Source organism: Bolinopsis microptera, chromosome 8, assembly GCF_026151205.1.
Source record: "Bolinopsis microptera isolate Bmic1 chromosome 8, MBARI_Bmic_1.0, whole genome shotgun sequence".
Lineage (NCBI taxonomy): Eukaryota > Metazoa > Ctenophora > Tentaculata > Lobata > Bolinopsidae > Bolinopsis > Bolinopsis microptera.
This window is the reverse complement of record NC_087079.1, coordinates 9,005,579-9,029,237: the sequence shown is the minus strand read 5'-3', so window position 1 is coordinate 9,029,237 and position 23,659 is coordinate 9,005,579. Positions and strand designations below refer to the sequence as shown.

Sequence of the window (23,659 nt, the reverse complement as noted above, 5' to 3'; positions counted from 1 at the left end):
CTGAGCACTATTTCTAGGTTATGAGACGGCTAAATGATGCGAATAATAAATCCTCAGAGCTCCCAGTACTCTACATTAAAAACACTTTCCAACTACAAAAATTAACCACTAAACCAGCTTTGAGCACCATTTCTAGGTTATGAGACGGCTAAATGATGCGAATAATAAATCCTCAGAGCTCCCAGTACTCTACATTAAAAACACTTTCCAACTACAAAACTTAACCACAAAACCAGCTCTGAGCACTATTTCTAGGTTATGAGACGGCTAAATGATGCCAATTATAAATCCTCAGAGCTCCCAGTACTCTACATTAAAAACACTTTCCAACTACAAAACTCAACCACAAAACCAGCTCTGAGCACTATTTCTAGGTTATGAGACGGCTAAATGATGCCAATTATAAATCCTCAGAGCTCCCAGTACTCTACATTAAAAACACTTTCCAACTACAAAACTTAACCACAAAACCAGCTCTGAGCACTATTTCTAGGTTATGAGACGGCTAAATGATGCCAATTATAAATCCTCAGATCTCCCAGTACTCTACATTTAAAACACTTTCCAACTACAAAACTTAACCACAAAACCAGCTCTGAGCACTATTTCTAGGTTATGAGACGGCTAAATGATGCGAATAATAAATCCTCAGAGCTCCCAGTACTCTACATTAAAAACACTTTCCAACTACAAAACTTAACCACAAAACCAGCTCTGAGCACTATTTCTAGGTTATGAGACGGCTAAATGATGCGAATAATAAATCCTCAGATCTCCCAGTACTCTACATTAAAAACACTTTCCAACTACAAAACTTAACCACAAAACCAGCTCTGAGCACTATTTCTAGGTTATGAGACGGCTAAATGATGCCAATTATAAATCCTCAGAGCTCCCAGTACTCTACTAATACTAATACTTTCAACACTACTATATAACAAATAATTTGAGGTATGACCAAAGTAATACGAATGTAATACGAATGTAACGTTAATGGAATGGAACAAATCTCACATGTGAACTCTTCAATTTGCTTCAATTCAAATCAACAACTTAATTCAAATCATCAACTCAATATCATGGACGATTCAATGGAAACATTTTTTGGAAAACTATTGTCGGAATGTGATCAAAAATGCAAAAACTGTACTGCACTCAAATCTCATGTCAAGTTTCTCGAGCGGAAAGTGATCATCCTAGAAGACATTGTTCAAACTTCTCAGACTATAGCAGAGATTAATGGTACGTTGTTACATCAAAGTACCAATCAGTCAATAGATTATCGGGCTGTCCTGGATAGGTGTTCAGATGTTGCAGTTCAGACAGAATTTGAAAACGATCAGATTGAATATGACAGTGAATGTGAGGTGCCTGAATCTTTCATGCTAATCAATAGTGATGGCATCATTGAAACACCAGATTCTATCATTTCCAACAACACAGAAAATCAAATCAGTGGGAGTACAGGATCTGTCAATCCATGGAGTGGCAAGTATTATGCTGAAATAGATGTAACATCCATATCTAGTGTGGCCTTAAGTGTAAATGACGAAAGTCCTGACATTATCATACCACCTGTTGAACTCATTGATCAGGCACCGTTTCAAAAATTCTCCTTAGACATCTTCCTGAGAGAATTGGATTTTAGCCACCAGTTTCAAAATAGGAAAACAGCTTACTTTGGGGACTTCCCATATGTGTATAACGGGGGAAGTCACGAGGCGAAGGAGATACCACATCAGTCCTATCTGGCTGCTATCTGTTCATATCTTGATGTGTTACTCCCGGATTATGTTTACAACAGTGCTCTCGTAAACTACTACAGTACTGGGACAGAATGCATGCCTATCCATAGTGATAATGAAGAATGCATCGATGAAAACTCTTACATTGTTACAGTTTCTCTGGGTGCCTCTAGGACGATGCAACTCACAGAAATTCAAACAGGAAAAGTGGTGTCTGCCCTAGATCTAAAGCATGGGGATGTTTGTATCATGTCTAAAAAATCCCAGCTTCATTACAGACATGAAATCTGTACTCAACCATCTTGTACAAACAAAAGGATCAGTATCACATTCAGACTGATCAAACCTGTAGCTGTTGTCCAAAGATTAACAAGTACACCAACCAACATGTGCAATGACAATTACCATGACCCATATGAAAACATCTCCAACTCCAGCGGCTATGTACCTTATCAAGAAGACGAGTTTATAGTTCATCCATCAAGGAAAACGAATGGTGCTTATCAGCACCGACCTCTAACCCCACCCTATACATCTCCACCACCCCATCAATCAGGGCGGCATGTTAACAGACAACAATTGTTCGAAAAGGAGACACCCAACGATGTGAGCACAGTTTATATCAGCAGCAGCATGTTTAGGCATCTGAATGAAAAGCTGTTGAGCTCTTCATCTCAGAAGGCCAAAGTATTTTTCTACCCAGGGGCCAACTCAATCCAAATGTCCCAAAGACTCTTTAGCGACAGTCAGTTCAAAGTTCTCAACAAAGAAAAGGTTAAAAAGGTTGTTTTACTAACTGGTACTAACTGTGTTGATCCAATTGACCTCAACACAATGAACTTCAACAGTGCCACCAATGACATGGAAGAATTTGTTCAAAAATTGTGGGCAGAATTTAATAGTGCAAAAATATATATCTTAAATATTCTGCCTAGAGCTGTCACTAGTAAGAACATTATAGTGCAGGGACTTAATCGATACTTAGAGAATATGTGTTATAAGCATGGGCTAATATACATTAACACAGAACATGAAAATAATCTCTTTACTTTAAATTATAATAGAAAGGACAAGTATTTTGGCAGGGGCCATGACAATGTGCACCTCAATAAGTTAGGAATTGCCAGGCTTGGTAAGCATCTCAAATATGTAACTCACTTGTGTTAAACTTCATTAAAATTCTATAATCCAAGGGTATCAACATGAATAATAACAGGATTACTGTTTTATCTGGTTTAAAATGTTAGATCAGCACAAATTTCTAATAACTTAACGTTTTTATATCTCTCAAGCTATATTTATCACAAACAGAAGTGAGTTACTATTTTATGCTGTTAAATTTTATGATTTAAACTGCAGTATGATTGCTGATCCGAAATCCAATTTAAATCATATGTATGACATGATTTGAAACTTAGTCTACTTGAGGAGACTGCATGTGGATTTGTTCCCCATTAGCTTTGGTTTAACCTTATTCGTACCTCAATAAACGATAATCTCTCTCTTGGTCTATGTAATATACAGGGTGGCCTGACTAATCTGGCAAAAACTCTCGAACTACAGGAGCTAATATTTCGCGAAAAGCTTGACATAATTGGAATTAATGAGACAAACCTTAAATCTGATATAGACACTAGTACACTTAACTTACCCTTAAACTTTGATTTTATAAGGTGTGATAGACCTAACGATAGAGGAAGAGGAGGGTGTGGTATATTGATCAACCAAAATGTTAACCACAAATTACTCAATTTAGATATAACCTACTCTGATATTTCTAAAATCGAAGCTATATGGATACAACTCAAGGACGCCAATCTTTACATTTGCTGCTTCTACAGATCACAAAACTTTTGTCATCTAGATACTTTCCTTGATTATATGACTGAATGTATGATGAAATTTCAAGGTAAGAAAGTAATATGGATTGGCGATGTTAATGTTAACCAAAACTCTTTATCTGATCTAGATTATAAAAAGTTGGATATAACAATGAAGCTCTTTGGAATGATACAGACTGTTACAGGAATTACTAGATTTGCAAACTTAGATGGTAGAATAACGCAGAGCACAATAGATGTTGTAATGACTAACTGTTACTCTAATTTCATAGAGTGTAAAGTACTTGATGATAGAATAGGAGATCACCAAGCTCTCAAATGTGTTCTCGACTTTAAAGTAAATAAAGCTAGTAAATTCCAGAAGGTCCTTATCAGAGACCACTCCTTAAACAATCTAAAAGCCTTAAGCTATTTTCTGGGATCCTGCAGTAACTACAGTAATATTCTAAGCTGTACTAATGTAGACCATGCCCTAGATGGACTTAATCATCACATCCAGGAATCGTATGACAATTACTGTCCACCTAAACAGATAAAATGTAATAGTAACTTTCTTTGTAATCCCTCTAAAGAACTGTTGGCAGAAATACGGAAGAAGAAGATGCTTTTCAGAAAGTATAAAAAGTGTTTAGGACAATTAAACAAATTCAAGTGTAATTGTATTAATGGAATATGTAAATGCAGAAAAAGTGAACTACATCAGAAATGCTCTACTTCGTGGGATAACTATCGTCCCCAAAGAAACTATGTGACAAAATTATCCAAAGAAAACAGACGTACAAATATTGTTCAGGACCTTACTGTGAAAAGTGCAAAAAACGATTTGAAAGGTATTTGGAAAACTATCAAACATGCTTCAAACTTACCTGGAAAAATAAGTAGCTCTTCCCCAAGCAACTTAAATGTTAACGGAGTTAACCTGCATTTTGCCACAGTTGGTACAATAATACAAGAATCGATTAAGGAAAAGGATTCAGACGACTTCCTAGAATATATGCCGCCTCCAACAGAGTGTAAACTCTCTGTATTCGAAGAGGTGACTGTTGAACAAGTAAAAGAATATATACTCAGTATACCATCAGATAAATCGATTAACGATATCATGCCCATTAAAGTATATAAGTATATTATTCCCAAAATCATTGATCCAGTAGCTCATATTATAAACCTTAGTATGAAAAGTGGAACAATGCCGTTGGCATGTAAAATTGCATCAGTCACTCCAATTCTTAAAACTGGTGACCCTAATGATCCAAATAACTACCGGCCAATATCCATACTCCCCCTACTTGGAAAATGCATAGAATATTTTGTTAACCAACAGCTTACAGAGTATGTTGAAACCAATAAACTGCTTACCAACCATCAGTATGGATTTAGAAAAGATCATTCCACCACTTTTCTAATGCTTAATCTATTTGATAAAATATTTACGTCTAAGGAATCACAGAAGAAACCTGCAATTGTATTCTTAGATATTAAAAAGGCCTTTGACACAGTAAGCCATAATATTTTATTAAAAAAACTTAAGTACTATGGAGTTGATGGCTTTGTCATAAAGTGGTTCAAAAGCTACCTTGGGGACAGAAAGCAGCACACCAAAATACGTGGTAATGTAAGCACATCACTCCCTGTTAAAACAGGTGTGCCACAGGGTAGCATATTAGGACCAATTCTATTTAGTTTATTCATAAATGATCTCAGTAGAAATTGCACACAATCTACTGTTTACTTATTTGCAGATGACAGTGCACTATATTTTGATAACATATCCCGAGGCATATATGAGAATGTAATTAAGGATATGAAAATTGTGTATGAATGGCTTAGAATCAACAAGCTGAGTCTAAATGCTGCAAAATCTTCATTCATTGTATTTGATAGATCACCTAATCTGGACACGTTGTCAATCCCTCTGGATTTGGAAAAAGAATGCCTATTTATAGAAGAAACTAAATCTCAAAAATATTTAGGTCTCATGATAGACAATTTATTGAACTTTCAAGACCATATTGATTATGTGAAATCAAAAATTGCTAAAAGAATAGGGGCATTATACAGGTCGAAAAATCTTCTTCCACTGAAATATAGAAAAATGTTTGTAAATGCTCTTATGCTCCCCCAATTTGACTACCTGGATATAATATGGTGTAGGGCTGCCAAAACCAAACTTAATTCTCTTGATATATTATACAAGAAAGTAGCAAAAATTGCTCTGGATGTTCATTGGCAGGAACCATCAGTAAATGTATATCGAAATATGAAGTGGTTACCCTTACACTTAAGAAGACAACTCCATCTATCAACGTATATGTATAAAATTCTTAATGAGGCTGCACCATCATCATTCACAGATAAATTTTCTTATGTATCCGGAGGATCACGTGATGCTGAGAGGTGCAACCTTTATATTCACAAATCCAGAACACACAAAACCTTTACATATTTAGGTGCAAAATGTTGGAATACAATTCCAGAGAACATAAGGACTATAGAATGTAGTGTAAAATTCTCACAATATATGAAATCTAAATTTATGTCAGATGTAATTCAAGGAGTCTCATCCTATGAAATAAACAATAGTTTCGACTATTTCTACACTCTAGCTATGTGACAACTGAAACAAATTTTATGGTGCTGGAGTTTTTGTCGGGTGGAAAGGCCCCCTGCGTTATATATGACCTATTTCCAGAAGTATAGAACTTTAAACATCTCCTTTACTCGTTCCCATTTGTTATCATTGCCAATCTATTATTGTTCTATACTTCTCTGTATATAACTGTACTAACGTAATCCCAAAGTGGGCATCTATGTAATCTTAATTGTTACCTTCATGCCCACAGTTCACTGTTAAATCATATCTTATTTTATCACTCATTAATTTATTACTCATTATGTTTTACATACTATATCCTTATGTCCCTAGAAGGGTGTTCTGCTAACAGTTTTCGACTGACTTGAATGTCCTGCACAGCAGATTGAAGCTTCTTAAATTATTTTTTATTCTTATTGTATTGCTGTGTAAATTTGATTCTAATTCTAATTCTAATTCTAATTCTACATTAAAAACACTTTCCAACTACAAAACTTAACCACAAAACCAGCTCTGAGCACTATTTCTAGGTTATGAGACGGCTAAATGATGCCAATTATAAATCCTCAGAGCTCCCAGTACTCTACATTAAAAACACTTTCCAACTACAAAACTTAACCACAAAACCAGCTCTGAGCACTATTTCTAGGTTATGAGACGGCTAAATGATGCGAATAATAAATCCTCAGATCTCCCAGTACTCTACATTTAAAACACTTTCCAACTACAAAACTTAACCACAAAACCAGCTCTGAGCACTATTTCTAGGTTATGAGACGGCTAAATGATGCGAATAATAAATCCTCAGAGCTCCCAGTACTCTACATTAAAAACACTTTCCAACTACAAAACTTAACCACAAAACCAGCTCTGAGCACTATTTCTAGGTTATGAGACGGCTAAATGATGCGAATAATAAATCCTCAGATCTCCCAGTACTCTACATTAAAAACACTTTCCAACTACAAAACTTAACCACAAAACCAGCTCTGAGCACTATTTCTAGGTTATGAGACGGCTAAATGATGCCAATTATAAATCCTCAGAGCTCCCAGTACTCTACATTAAAAACACTTTCCAACTACAAAACTCAACCACAAAACCAGCTCTGAGCACTATTTCTAGGTTATGAGACGGCTAAATGATGCGAATAATAAATCCTCAGAGCTCCCAGTACTCTACATTAAAAACACTTTCCAACTACAAAACTTAACCACAAAGCCAGCTTTGAGCACTATTTCTAGGTTCTAAAACGACAAAACGATGCGAATTATAAATCTCCCACTGCGTAAGCCGGTAAACTAATTAACCGGCTAAAAAAGCTGAGACGGCTATTATGTATTATCGTAACGACATGATCACGGCCGTTAAATGGCTATTAGTTGACTGTTCATAACAGCTGCTCTATATTTGTGCGCTCTATCATAAGGTTGTTTCAGAGCTGCTAAACTCCGGCTAATATAACAAGCCTTTTTATATAGCCATTTAAGAAGGAAAAATACTTAGCACTTTACAACCAACAATCACTCATGTTTTAAACCTTTATAGCGAGTCGGCATATTACAATTTTACCGAAGTCAATTATTTTTACTTGAAAAGTATAAGAGTTAAGACTGCAGAATCTTTAGTATTATAAGTATAAAAAGCAGAAAAACACGCCACATGAGGTCTCAAAATATAGATAACAGTAAGATTTTTAATCTGCCTGCACGTGAGACGGGGGGAATGTTTTTTATTCTTCTTCTTTACAGGAAGTGGTAACCTGTTCTATCCCTCTAGTTCTTTTTGTTGTTACGCCACTGCTTATTGTATTTCCTGCTATCACTGGTTGTGTGTTCCGGCCCTGTTAGGGTTCTTGGACAGCCAGGACTGTTTTTCTTTGCTCCTGATAAGATATTTATGATAAGATATTTATGAAAAATAAAATAAGGAGGAAAGGAATTATTCAACGTTTCAATGTGACAACATCGTAATCAAACGTGGGATCAACAAAAATTTGACTCTCATAAATAATATTCAATTCGGATTTCAAATATAATAAGGAGCTAAATAAAGTAGTGTTTAAACTAAATTAATTGATGAGTACACCCGTCTTATTATATGCTATAGATTGAGTTATACAATATCAATATATACATGTATGCAGAATTTGATATGTATGAATCATGATCCCACCTAATTTGTGAACGGAAATTATTGCGGAATCGAAACTTTTTAAATACAGTAAAACCCCGATTTACCGCGGAGTTTGGGGGAAAGGAAACATCCGCGGTAAATCGGGGTTCGTGGTAAATCGGGGTTTTGTTTGTTTACATTATACTAATTGTATCGATGTAAATACGTTTGGTCAAAGAAGAGTCAACCTGAAAGTAACAATTACATGGTAGTTCAGTACACTAATAAATATGTTGAGGATATCAACCTTAACAAGATCCTGAAATCATTCTCAGACATGCAGACTTCCTCAAGTCTCATGGAATTAAAATCAAGTCTGAGAATAGAAAGCTTCCATATCTGTATGGTACGACAAAAATGCACAAGGACCCTATTAAATTTCGATTCATTACATCTGGAAGAAATAGTTCCTTGCAGCAGTTGTCTGTAGCTGTTGGATTATGTTTGAAAACGTGTCTGAAAGTTGCTAAAAATTATTCTGGGATTAATCTTACTTCGGAATATGTATTTTAGCATGACGTGTCTGCACATCGTTTATTAATTGTAATTAAAGCAAGTCATTGAATGTTTTATCTGGCAACAGTTATAGTGTGCACTGGGTAGGAATGTGAGTGTGTACTGTGTATTTTTTGTAGCTCGCTCAATGGTGAATCTTAACGTAGGCCAATTTTATTTAGAGATATCAATTATATCATAGCCAAACTGGGGAAGGTTTTCATAGTCAACTTAAACAAGTTGTGATTACATTACATAAGCTGGCGGTTATTTTCGATTTTCTCAAGATCTAACTGATAGAATTTGAAATATTTCCTTGTGTTTGAAGTCATATCTCACGTTTGGCACATAGAAATTCGCGCAAACTTGCTCAGATTATCCGTCTTATAGACATGTGACTATCTGGAAAGTTTAAAGAAATTCTATCAGTTAGATCTTGAGATAATCGACTTTCGTCAAATATCGTACCAAAACCGCCAATTTGAGATATTTTAATGTGTTTGAAGTCATATCTCAAGTTTGGCACATAGAAATTTCAAATTTGCCCAAACTTGCTCAGATTATCCGTCTTATAGCCATGTAACTATCTGGAAAGTTTAAAGAAATTCTATCAGTCAGATCTCAAAATATATGCCTGCGTACCGTACCAATTTGTAATATTTCCTTGTGTTTGAAGTCATATCTCAAGTGTGGCACATAGAAATTCGCCCAAACTTGCTCAGATTATCCGTCTTACAGCCATGTAACTATTTTGAAAGTTTTAAAAAATTCTATCAGTTAGATCTTGAGATACTCGACTTTCGTCAAATATCGTACCGAAACCGCCAATTTGAGATATTTTAATGTGTTTGAAGTCATATTTCAAGTTTGGCTCATAAAAATTCGCCCAAACTTGCTCAGATTATCTGTCTTATAGCCATGTAACTATCTGGAAAGTTTAAAAAAATTCTATCAGTTAGATCTCAAAATATATGCCCGCGTTCCGCTAGAACGCACCAATTTGAGATATTTTCTTGTGTTTGAAGTTATATCTCAAATTTGGCATATAGAAATTCGCTCAAACTTGCTCATATTGTCTGTCTTATAGCCATGTAACTATTTGGAAACATTTTAAGAAATTCTATCAGTAAGATCTTGAGATAATCGACTTTCGTCAAATATCGTACCAAAACTGCCAATTTGAGATATTTTAATGTGTTTGAAGTCATATCTCAAGTTTGGCACATATAAATTCGCCCAAACTTGCTCAGATTAATCGTCTTATAGCCATGTAACTATCTGGGGGGGGGGGGGGGAGCCAAGTAGATATTTGTAGATATTTGTAGATTAATGTAGAATGGATAATCCACGAAAAAAGTGGTTGACATTCTACAAATTTATACATTTATCTCCAAAAATTCAGTAGAATTTCTGGGCACATATTTGAGATTACATTTTTTGTAGATAAATGTAGATATTTGTAGATTATTGTCAATGGATAATTCACGAAAATTCTACAAATTCTACAAATTTATACATTTATCTCCAAAAATTCAGTAGAATTTCTGGGCACATATTTGAGATATACATTTTTTGTAGATAAATGTAGATATTTGTAGATTATTGTAATGGATAATTCACGAAACAAGTGGTGAATTAACGTATCCAAATATCTACAAAAATCTACTTGGCTCCCCCCTTTCTGGAAAGTTTAAAGAAATTCTATCAGTTAGATCTTGAGATAATCGACTTTCGTCAAATATCGTACCAAAACCGCCAATTTGAGATATTTTAATGTGTTTGAAGTCATATCTCAAGTTTGGCACATAGAAATTTGCCCAAACTTGCTCAGATTATCCGTCTTATAGCCATGTAACTATCTGGAAAGTTTAAAGTCAGGGTCAGGATCAGGATCAGGATCAGGATCAGGGTCAGGGTCAGGGTCAGGGTCAGGGTCAGGGTCAGGGTCAGGGTCAGGGTCAGGGTCAGGGTCAGGGTCAGGGTCAGGGTCAGGGTCAGGGTCAGGGTCAGGGTCAGGGTCAGGGTCAGGGTCAGGGTCAGGGTCAGGGTCAGGGTCAGGGTCAGGGTCAGGGTCAGGGTCAGGGTCAGGGTCAGGGTCAGGGTCGGTGGATTGGGTTACGAATCTCGAGCAAGTTGCTTCCGTGTGGCCCTCCACTACCAGACGAGGATGTAACTTCCACTACAAGAAAGCCCTCCTGAAGCATGTTAAGCAGACCAACATCTGGGAGGAGTACCTGACTCCAAACTCTCCTGTTACAGACGTGAAGAAAACCAAAAGAGACTGGCGGGAACTACCTGAGCCACGTGCACCCAAATGGATCCGTTATGATGGACAACTTCAGAAAATTGTAGATGGTTACGACAACTACAGCAACCCTATGGATTTCCTCAAAGCTATCGAAAAATAAACTGTGGTAGTAAACTATGGCTCAGATCATATCTCAAATCAGGTCACAATTTCGGACAGATGTCGTTTTTTTCTGGTACCCTGATTCGGACAGATGTCGCTGTCGGACAGGAGTCGTGTTACCCAGACCGATATGCTTGCCTTCAATTACAAACCTTGCTTTAAAAATGATATTGTTATTCAAGTTAAAAGCCTTCGAAGTATTTTAATAAACTATCGCATGATATTGTATATCAATCAAATTGCAACTCTTAAGTTAACTTGTTGTTTAATTGTATTACTGAGTCATAAATGAAAACTTGTAGTACGTACCTATATGGCGGTTGATCTGCAACTTGTCCCATGCTGATGAACCTGATAATTAAAATATTTTAATTGTAGTTGACGAAATGAGAGTCTCCACTCAGTGTGTTAAAACATAATTCTTTGTCGACGTTTCGGCTACATGCCTTTGTCATAAACAGGACGTACTGAAAACTTACATAGCTGCAAAGATACAATGTTAAAATAATCTATTAATACTACGATTTCGTCAACTACAATTAAAAATAAATGATTGACCCACTCATAAGAGCAAAACTTACCTGAGGACCCCAGGCTATTATGTTCATTAACATATTGAATAAAGATTTGGCGCGGCCCAGTAAAGCAAAACAAGATTACCAATTAAAATATTTGTTGTAAATATCTATAATATTCACACTAGATTCTAGACGGCAAAGTTCGAATTGCAGTCGGAACTGCAGAGTGGAGACGTACATTTTGTTAATTTACTAAAGTAACTGGTAAAAACACTTCTATGGAAATAAAACCAGGTTATATAATACATTTATAGTCTATTAAACTACATCGATAATAGTATATTATATGGATAACAATAATAATAATATCAGTTTCGGCTGCTCAGGTCAAAATCCGAAAACCTATCATTTTATGCAGCCTAGATTTAATGATTCAAATAAGAAGCGCAGTGTTTCTAAAGTAAGCAGCATTTTAGACCGTAGACTTTTACAATAGCTGGATCAGCTGGCTTAAGGAAAAACAATATATTATGCTCTTCGCATAAAAAAAACACAATTAAAACGAATGCAAAATTTGTGATTCTACTTCTAGGATCACATATCAAAAATATTTTTAAATAGGACTCAAGCAATCAGGCGTAATCTAAACTAGTTTATTGATACTTGGCTTTGCTTAGCTTTATATTAAAATCTCAGCATTTTGATCCAGCGAAAAATTCTATTTGTACCTCGACTCATATGTCATACGAAACAGTACACTAGAAAATAAGGCTCAACAATTTTAACTTCTGAAGGCGGCTCTGTATCATTCTACATTCTGACAACAGTCCTTCTATGCTATGTCAACAATTTTAAAACCTATTCATTCAACTTATAGGATTTCAAGGTATTACACAAGTGGCAATGATGAATCATGGATGATAATTGATTATTGACGAAAACTCGACAAGCAAGTTTGAAACCCAAAGTAAGAAATCGGGATCAAATATGATTGACACGTAACGCGCGCGTATAACATGTGCTTATCCAATGCGAAACTAAAAGTGGTGAAAATGGAAGAATCGACTGTAGAGTGATTTAGCGCGACCGTCTCGCAAGATCGGCGAGATGCACCACTGTGCCTCACCGAGCTGCGAAGGATTGACATCGTGAATCAATTGCTTGCTCCTCTCACGTTCACTTTCATCGCGATACACTGATACAGGTATTAATTTACCTCCCTGCGGTGAGACACCGCTTCCTTTCATTGCTATGTTTGAAGCTTTCTCATCATTTGACAGATGTTACTCGTCTAAATTTCTTCGAAGTCGGGCCAGACCATTAACAATGGTCAATTTCATTATATGTTCTACATTAGAGGGAAGTAATTTATTTTATATTTTGAAATTGTTGTTATTCCAGTATAACAAATAAATTTTCAAATTTCGTGTAAATCGTGTAACTTTCAGGAAGCTTGAAAAGAGCGCCGCGCACAGAGATTATTAAGCCACGTACGCGGAGGGTCATACAACGTATGACAAAGAATCGAGCGTTACCGTACTTTTTTGCTAATTATCTTAACTCTATACTGCTGATATATATATGTTAAATTTAACGGTATTCGGTTTGCAGAGTTTAAAGTTTATATCACTTATCCTTCAACATTTAATTTCGTTATCTTAAGTGGGTAAATTTAACATCAAACATGAGACCCCTCTAATCTCTATTAGAAGTCTCGTACAACCTCATCCATGCCCCGATGATGGATTAGATGATGTGTTTTGAAAATTGTGTGTATATATTTGAAGTTCAACAAAATTTTGGTAGCAATGGACCATTTCCGTTACCTATTTATTGTGTTCTGCTAATTTCAACACTCAAATTGATTGTGCTCTTCCAATTGCATCACTTGATTTAATTGTATTTAAATATTGTTTGAATGACCTTTCGTACTTCTGTAAATTAAAAGCTGTTGTTGATAAATTTAACAAGTTTACTAATTGTACTCACACTATGATTCCGTTACTGGGCGGCAGTGGCGTAACGATCTCACATTGTTAGCCTGTCATTCTTCCATGTCTTCTTTATGTTTATGAACTAAAAAGCCTGAGGTCCCCAGGTAAGGTGTCGTTCACATATTGCATAATCACTTTTTGGCCAATTTTTAACTCCCCCTCCCCCTCTGTAATCATTTTTACAAATAGCTATTGTGTCAAAATTTCACTAGCGCAATCAGTTAAAATACCCCCCCCCCCCCCTCAAGCTCTCCCCCTCGGCTGATTACGTAACATGTGGATTGTGGACGGCCCCCAAGGATTTCAAAAGTACCATTATAATAAAGGATCCACAAGGTTTGGTTCATATGACAGCCTGAACTGACATAAGTTTTACAAAATTCGGATGTGAGAATCAATCTTTTAAACATTGCTTTCACAGATGTGTCACTTTGTAACAAACATTCTTATAAGAAGAGCCTATTTTTGTTCCAAAAATGATCCTGGACAATCGGTTCATAAATACAAAGTGTTTAAGATTCTTTTCTGAATCCTTTGAACAAGGCTGAGTTTCTCAGGCACTTGAGCATTTATTTTTATCAATATCGAATGTGGCTTTTAGGCTTCATTAAAAAGGAACTTGTAGCTTAATTCAATGATAGGATTTCCTATGTCATGTTCACTGAAAGATACAAAATGTTGTTGTTCAAACCGAACCCCTTTTTAGGGCCAAATCATGGACCCTATAGTGAAGCTACTCCAACAAACAGCAGGACAAGACAAAGTTCTCCGTGTGCTTCAGTATATCTTGCGATTTGTTCTCTACAGCTCCAGGACTAATGTTTGTAGCACAATCGTCAAACTAGAGCAACAGATTACTTTAACTCGAAAGATAACCAGAACAACTCGTGATCTTTTTTATTTCAATAAAGGAATTGTTGCTTTGCAAAATCCTGACAAAGTAGATGGCATTGGTAGGGCTGTGTCAGGATTTGGTAAATGTGTTTGGCTTCTTTCGGATCACATTGAACTACTCTATCGTATTGGTGTATTAACTTCAGAATCAGGTAAATCACCAGCTACTAAGTGGGCTAGAATATCTAGTTGGCTTTGGCTGCTAGGTTACATGGGATCAATAGCATTGTATGCTAGACAGCTAAGGATTATTAGTAGTTGCCTAGAGAAGGAAATATCTCTACTGGATTCTCTTGATACGTGCTCAGACTTGGTAGTTTCCAATCACTATGTTCATACAAAATTAGACTCACTTCATCAGCAAAAGTTAGAGGTGCAGTTGCAAATGTTCCAGGAATTGGTTGACTGCAGTATTCCTGCTGGGAGTTTGGGTTTGATTCATCCTGCTGCAGGGTCAGTTGCTGGAGTATTTTCTTCATTCATTGGAATATATCAGATATATTTAATGACATATATCGATTCCCATAGCTCCAAATAAATCATATTAGAAGAAGTAGGTTTTAAACTGTCTTTGTAAGTTGGATACCTTACAAGACATATTTATGGCGGCCTAATTTGCGACGACCGAAATTTTGGCGGTCCGAAAATATGGCGAAATTGAACAAAAACCGTCAAATTTCGGACGTCACAGAAAATAAGGGTATTTTTCATCATTTTTTGTGACAGTAAGCAGTAAGGAAATTTCTGAAATTCGGTAAAATCATGTTCAAACTTAGTCTGTATTAAGACTGTAAGACTTTCATGTTAGCACATACATGTATTTTAATGCAAATTTAAACTGTATGGCTTGACATTCAATTCGTCATTGGTGTGGTGATAATTTGTCCCAAGATGCCAGAATTTATTTATTTATTTTACTTGATATTACTTTTTAGAAACAAAATAAAGCAGTGAAGGCACAGTCATTGAAATAAGCTAAAAGATAACGCGACGGATTCTATTACGACGACCGAAATTTTGGCGGTCCGAAAATATGGTGAAATTTTCGGAAAACCGCCACATTTCGTACGTTATAAATATGTCTTGTAAGGTATTACTATTATTGATTGTTAAAAGTTAATCCAATTTTGCAATGGAAGTAATCCATTTCATTGATATTTAAATTGTTACAATGCTAAATTATCCTTCACTGAAGATAGAGACTCATTTATTGTTGTAATATAATAACTTTATCGTTTATTTCAAATTTTAGGTTTGAACATTTTATGTAACGTCTTATTGATGTTATAATAAGCTAAACTATGTACCCTGTTGAATTGTAAATATCTTATCATGAACAACAAATTTTCTGCAATTTATCAGTATATTTATTTTGTCACTATCAATAATGTTTAATAATCAGATCTACCCTCCAATAACATCGTTCCCAGGTTTAAATCACTGAATAACATCTGAATAATATCTGAATAACATTTGAATAACATCTGAATAACACCAACTTCTCCCCACTGCTAAAACTTTAGTGCATATTATCATATTCATCAATCATAGTTTAATACTGATCACTGTGTGATACTTGACCATCTAACATCAGCTTTATCAAACATCGAGCTGAGGCTTGAACTGTCATGTTTTTAGTAGTATACTCGACTCTACAATTTACTTTAGTACTCTATTTGAAACAAGTAAGGTCGAAACAAGTAAGGTCGAAGAAGCCCTGTGTCACAAACCTTCCAAGTTTCTAAAAGATATCCCACAACCCACTAAGTAATTTAAAATGAACACAATAATACTACTGACAATAAAGCATTATCATAATTCAATCCTTACCATTAGCCACGTGACAGGTAGGATGAGTATTCAGTGGGTCTTGGTATCTGGGTTTCTCTATGCTGAGATAGCATTAGCACTGCTCATCAGCATACCATGGATATCGTGCAAGAGGTTTGTTTTTCGTTATTGGTTGTTGTTTGGTGGCCTTCTGTGTGCTCATATATCCAGTAAAGTTTCTTTTAAAAACTGTCAAAACGGAAGCTTTGTTATATTTTATTGTAAATAAAGGTTAGAATTCAAAACTTGTTTCCCTATGATTTGATTTGAAACTTTTACAAATAGTACATATACAATACAGCAAAGAGAATTAAAAATAAACGACATCATGGGGTATTATGCTGTTTCAAAGTCGTAGACTTTGAAGCATTATTTAACGTTTTGGCCATTAACTATAAACTTCTTATTTTAACATTCCGATCATGACGTTCGAAGAAACATTTAGTTGTACAGCTGTTACAGAATTTTTGCCGATCTCTGACTATATAAAATCAATCCTACAGGTGGCACAGGATTTTCAACTCCGATGTTGTCGGGGTTATCGCTTCCTATGTTAACTGGATCTTTGTGTGTTTCTTGTCAGTTCTAGTCATCCTTTTTGCAGGTAACTACTACTATAAACGATCACTTTGTTTTTTAAATTATATCGAGTCGTCGTGTTCAATTTAAAGATATAATATATATGTTTAAAACTCAGCTTAAAACATCACTAACACTTGACCCTGCTACAGATTCTATCAGAGAGATGTACGTGTACACTGGACAAGACAAGAAGGTTGACATGACCAATACTGCTAGCCCCTCCGCTCAGGAACACATCCTGATGAAACTGTTCCGTGCTCAGCGCAACTTCTACATTACTGGAATCTCTCTCTTCCTTCTCATGTGGGTATTATATGAAGCAGATTAAAGTACATGAGATTATGTAGTTTGTATTAACTAAATTGGAACACTACCGTGTACAAGCGTTTGATTAGTCAGTAGTACAATAGCGTGATGTACCGTGTTGGCTCTAGACTGTTGACTGTAAACTCTAGACTCTAGACTCTAGACTCTAGACTCTAGACTCTAGACTCTAGACTCTAGACTCTAGACTCTAGACTCTAGACTCTAGACTCTAGACTCTAGACTCTAGACCCGTGCGGTTGTTCTTTGGTTGACACAATATTATGTAGATACAAACAATTCAGTAACATAACATGTATTCGTCAGAGTACTGAGAACAATGCTGACTCGAGTGAGCAGAGTTGCTCGTCTTGAAGCCAACTATGAAGCCATGCAGAAACAAGCTGTCAATGCTGGAAGCATGAACAAAGTTCTTCTTGATGAGAACAGTGCTCTGAAAAAGGTAAATTATCGGGTTAAACTTTAGCGTTTTTTTCGCTGTTCAAGAACAAGAATTTTGATGATTTTGGCGAAAGTTTTCGGATGTAAATACTTTAGCACTATTAGATTGGATCAGAGATCGCTTCTCCCATATCTTATGATAAAATATCACCTGGCAAATCTTAAGAATTCATTTTGTCATGTTATGACTGCTTATAATATAATTGGAAGTCCGCGTCAGGCAGTCAGCTTCAGTGGTGATAATATATGTACAATGTACATGTACGAAACGCACATTTAACATACATTTACTCAAGGATGTATAGATTTACACAAATAATATTGCCTAACTTGAGACTTTTTCCTGTCAGCAGTGCTTAATGCCTAAATATCCAATACTAATACTACAGCTAATAATATACATATTTGACAAACAAATTCAAGCATTTCGATTCAACTGTTTTTTACATAATTTATTAATTTACAAAAAATCAATCAAGTGTTTTGAGCACGATGTCATTTGAGAAGACTGACACTGAACCTACTAACCGCCCTGTTAACCCCACTAACCGCCCCGTTAACCCCACTAACCGCCCTGTTAACCCCACTAACCGCCCTGTTAACCCCACTAACTGCCCTGTTAACCCCACTAACTGCCCTGTTAACCCCACTAACCGCCCCAATAACCCCACTAACTGCCCTGTTAACCCCACTAACCGCCCTGTTAACCCCACTAACTGCCCTGTTAACCCCACTAACCGCCCCAATAACCCCACTAACTGCCCTGTTAACCCCACTAACCGCCCCGTTAACCCCACTAACCGCCCTGTTAACCCCACTAACCGCCCTGTTAACCCCACTAACTGCCCTGTTAACCCCACTAACTGCCCTGTTAACCCCACTAACCGCCCTGTTAACCCCACTAACTACCCTGTCAACCCCACTAACCGCCCTGTTAACCCCACTAACTGCCCTGTCAACCCCACTAACTGCCCTGTTAACCCCACTAACCGCCCTGTTAACCCCACTAACTGCCCTGTTAACCCCACTAACCGCCCCAATAACCCCACTAACCGCCCCAATAACCCCACTAACCGCCCCAATAACCCCACTAACCGCCCTGCCAACCCCACTAACTGCCCTGTTAACCCCCACTAACCGCCCCGTTAACCCCACTAACCGCCCTGTTAACCCCACTAACTGCCCTGTCAACCCCACTAACCGCCCTGTCAACCCCACTAACCGCCCTGTTAACCCCACTAACTGCCCTGTTAACCCCACTAACCGCCCCAATAGCCCCACTAACCGCCCCAATAACCCCACTAACCGCCCTGCCAACCCCACTAACTGCCCTGTTAACCCCACTAACCGCCCGTTAACCCCACTAACCGCCCCGTTAACCCCACTAACCGCCCTGTTAACCCCACTAACTGCCCTGTCAACCCCACTAACCGCCCTGTCAACCCCACTAACCGCCCTGTCAACCCCACTAACCGCCCTGTCAACCCCACTAACTGCCCTGTTAACCCCACTAACCGCCCTGTTAACCCCACTAACCGCCCCAATAACCCCACTAACCGCCCCAATAACCCCACTAACCGCCCTGTCAACCCCACTAACTGCCCTGTTAACCCCACTAACCGCCCCGTTAACCCCACTAACCGCCCTGTTAACCCCACTAACTGCCCTGTTAACCCCACTAACTGCCCTGTTAACCCCACTAACCGCCCTGTTAACCCCACTAATCGCCCTGTTAACCCCACTAACCGCCCTGTTAACCCCACTAACTGCCCTGTTAACCCCACTAACCGCCCCAATAACCCCACTAATCGCCCTGTTAACCCCACTAACTGCCCTGTCAACCCCACTAACTGCCCTGTTAACCCCACTATCACAGATGACCGAGGGTAAGGAGGACCTGTTGGAGGAGGTAAAGAAGATGGAGGAGTACAAGGATCTAGTAAAGGCAGCTGAGAAGAGTAAGTGTAAAGTGTATTTACTATTCTCCTAATATAATGTTACATAGTACATGACCCGGCACTGGCGAGGTTACCTTGGATGATGGGTCCCTCTTTATTAACTCAGGAAGAAGTGATGGGTACAGACGACAAGGGGTAGGTTTAGTCCTCTCGAAGAAGACTAAAAATTCATTGATTTCATACAGTCCGATATCAGAACGTATTCTTGCAGCGAGGCTGCACAGTCGACATATCAACATTTCGATTGTGATAGCTTATGCTCCAACTGAGGATGCAGCAGTCGGGGTAAAGGATGACTTTTATCAGCAGCTATCTGGGGCATTTGATGAACTACCAGCTCATGACGTGAAGTTTTTACTTGGAGATCTAAATGCTCGCATTGGCCAAGATAACTCAGCTTGGTCCGGTGTGATTGGTAAGCATTCCCTTCACGTTTCATCAAATGACAACGGCCTTCGACTATTAGATTTCTGTGCATTACATCAGTTGACAATCGGTGGGACGCTTTTCCAGCATCGTGATATTCATAAAGGAAGTTGGAAGTCTCCAGATGGCCGCACAGTAAATCAGATTGACCATGTCTGTATTTCTACCAAGTGGAGTCACTCTCTACTTGACGTAAGATCATGCAGGGGTGCAGACATTGGCTCCGATCATTATTTGGTTCGGGGTCAATTTAGAGTCAAACTTATGGCAGTTCAAAAAATGAACGCCTCTCGTAGGATATCTCCAGCAATTGAGAATCTTAGAGATCAGTCCAAGGTTGAAGAGTACTGCATTGCTCTTCAAAATCGTTTTAGCTGCCTACCAATGGAGGAGAATCTTGATGGAGAATGGACATTAGTTAAGGATACTATTAAAGAAGTGTCTATGGAGGTACTGGGTGAGCGCCCCAGGCGCAGAAAGCAGCAGCATTTGTCTCAGGAGACAAAAATCCTTATTGCAGAACGCAGTAAGATTAAACAAATGGCGCCTAATGACAACAACAATAGGAGCGAGTATTCTCGGGCCAACAAACTTGTCAAAAAGAGCTGCAGGAAAGACGACGAGAATTGGGCTCTTAGAGTTGCAGCAGATCTGGAAACAGCTGCTGTCCATGGACGTCAAAGGGAAGTCTGGCAACGGATAAAAACACTGTCCGGTAAGAAGAATCGAAAATCAACTGCTGTAAGAGACAAATCCGGGAAGTTGATTGCTGATCCCTCTGCTCAGAGAGATAGATGGGGAGAACATTTTTCGGAGCTATTAAACCCTCCTCCCACGAATGCGGATATGTCTGACCTGGACCATCTTGAAGTGGTTCCATGCTTTCCTTATCTTGGTGATGGTGATGGTCCCCCCACAAGACTTGAGATTTTAAACTGTCTCAAAAAATTGAAGAATCACAAAAGTGCTGGGATTGACGAAATCTCTAATGAGCAGTTAAAGTATGGGGCAAGTGGTCTTGTGGATAGGATGGAGAAATTGTTCTCTAAAGTTTGGAATTCAGAAGCAGTGCCTGACGACTGGTTGAAAGGCATCGTGATAATTGTACCAAAGAAGGGTGATACCTCTCATTGCTCCAATAATAGGGGGATCACTCTAAGATCTACAGCATCTAAACTGTATCAAATCATCATATTACAACGCATGAGTGACGGTTTAGAAAGTCTGCTACGAGACAATCAGTGTGGGTTTAGAAAGAACAGATCATGCATTGATCAGATTTATTCACTCCGCACTATTATACATAACTGCATTGAATATAATCTCCCCCTGTATGTAAATTTTGTGGACTTCAAGGCAGCTTTTGATTCCATCGACAGGAATTATATTTGGAAAGCTTTCAGTCATTATGGCCTGCCATGTAAATACATTCGAATAATACAGGCATTTTTTAATGGAACTGTTAGTGCTGTTAGACACAATGGTGAACTATCAGAATGGTTTGAAGTAAGTTCAGGCAGTGGCCAAGGAGACATTCAGGGTCCCCCACTTTTTAATGTCTGCCTCAATGTGGCTGCTGAGAGAACAGAAAGCAACAAAGTGGTGTCCCACGGAGCGGTTCTTCAAAGATCTATCAGTCCGCTCGTTGATGATATCACTGTGTTAGATACAGATTATGCAGATGACATGGCTGTACTGGATAACAGCGAGGAAGGTCTTCAAGAAACAACTGACCTTTTGTGTATGTATGGTGCCCAGGGAGGTCTTAGAATCAATGGTAAAAAGACTGAGGCTATGGTCATTGGTAAAGCAACCTCTCAACGGCCATACACGAAAGAAGCCACAGTGAACATCACTGTTGAAGACACGCCAGTGCAGCAAGTTAGTGACTTTACGTACTTAGGTACAATTATTTCCAGCGACGGTACTATCGACCGTGAGCTGTCAGCTAGGATTCAGAAAGCTTCCGGAGCCTTCAATCAACTGAGTAATATATGGAAAAACCGCAACATCCAGTCTTATACAAAGATCAGGATTTATAAGGCAGCGGTTTTGACAATATTGTTATATGGTAGTGAGGTTTGGAACACAACCAAAAAGCAGCTACATCGCTTTGAGGTGTTCCATCAGCGTTGCTTGAGGAGAATACTTAGGATAAGATGGCTCGATCGGGTTAGAAACACTGAAGTGCTGGAGCGTGCAAAGATAAATCCAGTAGAGACGTACATAGGAGCAAACCGCCTGCGTTGGTTTGGCCATGTCACCAGAATGCCAGACACTAGGCTTCCTAAGTACCTGCTTAACTGGACCCCTGCCCATGGGAGAAGATCTAGGGGCCGTCCAAGAAAGAACTGGAGGAAATGTTTGCTGGAAGATGCTGCATCGTTTACAGGAAACACTGACATAGACCTAGAAGGAGCGAGCGAGATGGCTAGTGACCGAAAACTTTGGAGGGAGATGATACGTCACAAACGGGAGTTCATTGGTGCAGGCCACTCGAATGATTGAGGAGACCTAATCAAGTACAAGTAGTAAGTATAGTACATGGTTCGTATTACATACATAGAGCCGACGGTGTTCCGTGTGATTGTATTTTGCTGATACAATTTACATAGACCTAGAGATTATTCGTGGCTATGAATGTTAAACTTATAACGAGGGAGTGCACTATAACTCTAACTTCCCACTCTAAAATAACTATCACTTCAACTTTTAAACCTGGTATCTATTTCCCAGAGGCATCACAGAGCAAGGCAGACGCTGAGGCTATGAGGAAACAGAGTGAGAATCTAACCATGGAGTATGACAGACTGCTTACTGAGCATCAGAAACTTCAGGTTTGTTTAATCACTTTGTCTTGGGTGTAAGGCTAAATACATATTTTACTGCAAGGTTTAAAACTACGTCTATTGAATAATATTCCATTTTTGTGGCCCTGAGGTTTAAAAGAACTGATAATACATGGTTTAGATGACAAAGCTCGAATAATTCTAATTGAAATTATCATCAGGATCTGGTTACTCCATCTGACAAGAAAGACGACTAAGAAATGAAACTAATACTTATTATTTACTATCTCAACATAAGTTGCTAGTCAGCCAGGTTTCTCCTTGTCTCTCGGTGCGTGCTGGGGTTAAAATTATGAAGTTTGTTCGGTCGAGTTTACTGCTTTTTGTTTCTTTTTTAAACATTATAATACTGCTGTTTTCAATAATTTAGCTGGTTACATTAGTTTATACTATATCATTATTAAATCATCACTGTCAGTTATGTTTAAATTGATTAATATCTGTAGTTTACATCAAAATATGAAATCATGATGTGGTTGGAAATTGGAATTTTTAAACAAAATTTTTATCACCGCGAGCAGTTTGATCGTACTATTTTATCGTTCAATTTCTTTTTGTGTAGCTTTTTTTATTAAATACTTTTC

At 37.9% G+C, this 23,659-nt stretch overlaps 2 protein-coding genes across 5 annotated transcripts in view; both read left to right on the top strand.

The window, feature by feature from the left end:
• The window catches only part of LOC134819580 (uncharacterized), a 776,807-nt gene that overhangs the window by 709,398 nt on the left and 43,750 nt on the right, over window positions 1-23,659 (top strand). The gene's annotated exons all lie outside the window — the stretch shown is intronic.
• Window positions 914-23,276, top strand: LOC134819608 (B-cell receptor-associated protein 31-like). Of its 3 annotated transcripts, none has more exons than XM_063829626.1 (8): window positions 914-951; window positions 16,513-16,609; window positions 16,999-17,099; window positions 17,227-17,380; window positions 17,708-17,843; window positions 19,719-19,800; window positions 22,963-23,063; window positions 23,237-23,276. In XM_063829626.1, exons 2-8 carry the CDS (start codon window positions 16,518-16,520, stop codon window positions 23,270-23,272), a joined length of 702 nt encoding a protein of 233 aa, XP_063685696.1. In that variant the 5' UTR covers window positions 914-951; window positions 16,513-16,517; the 3' UTR covers window positions 23,273-23,276. The 3 variants fall into 3 exon arrangements, with proteins under 3 accessions (XP_063685696.1, XP_063685697.1, XP_063685698.1); XM_063829627.1 differs by having other exon boundaries at window positions 929-951; window positions 16,502-16,609; XM_063829628.1 differs by lacking the exon at window positions 914-951 and adding an exon at window positions 15,876-15,880.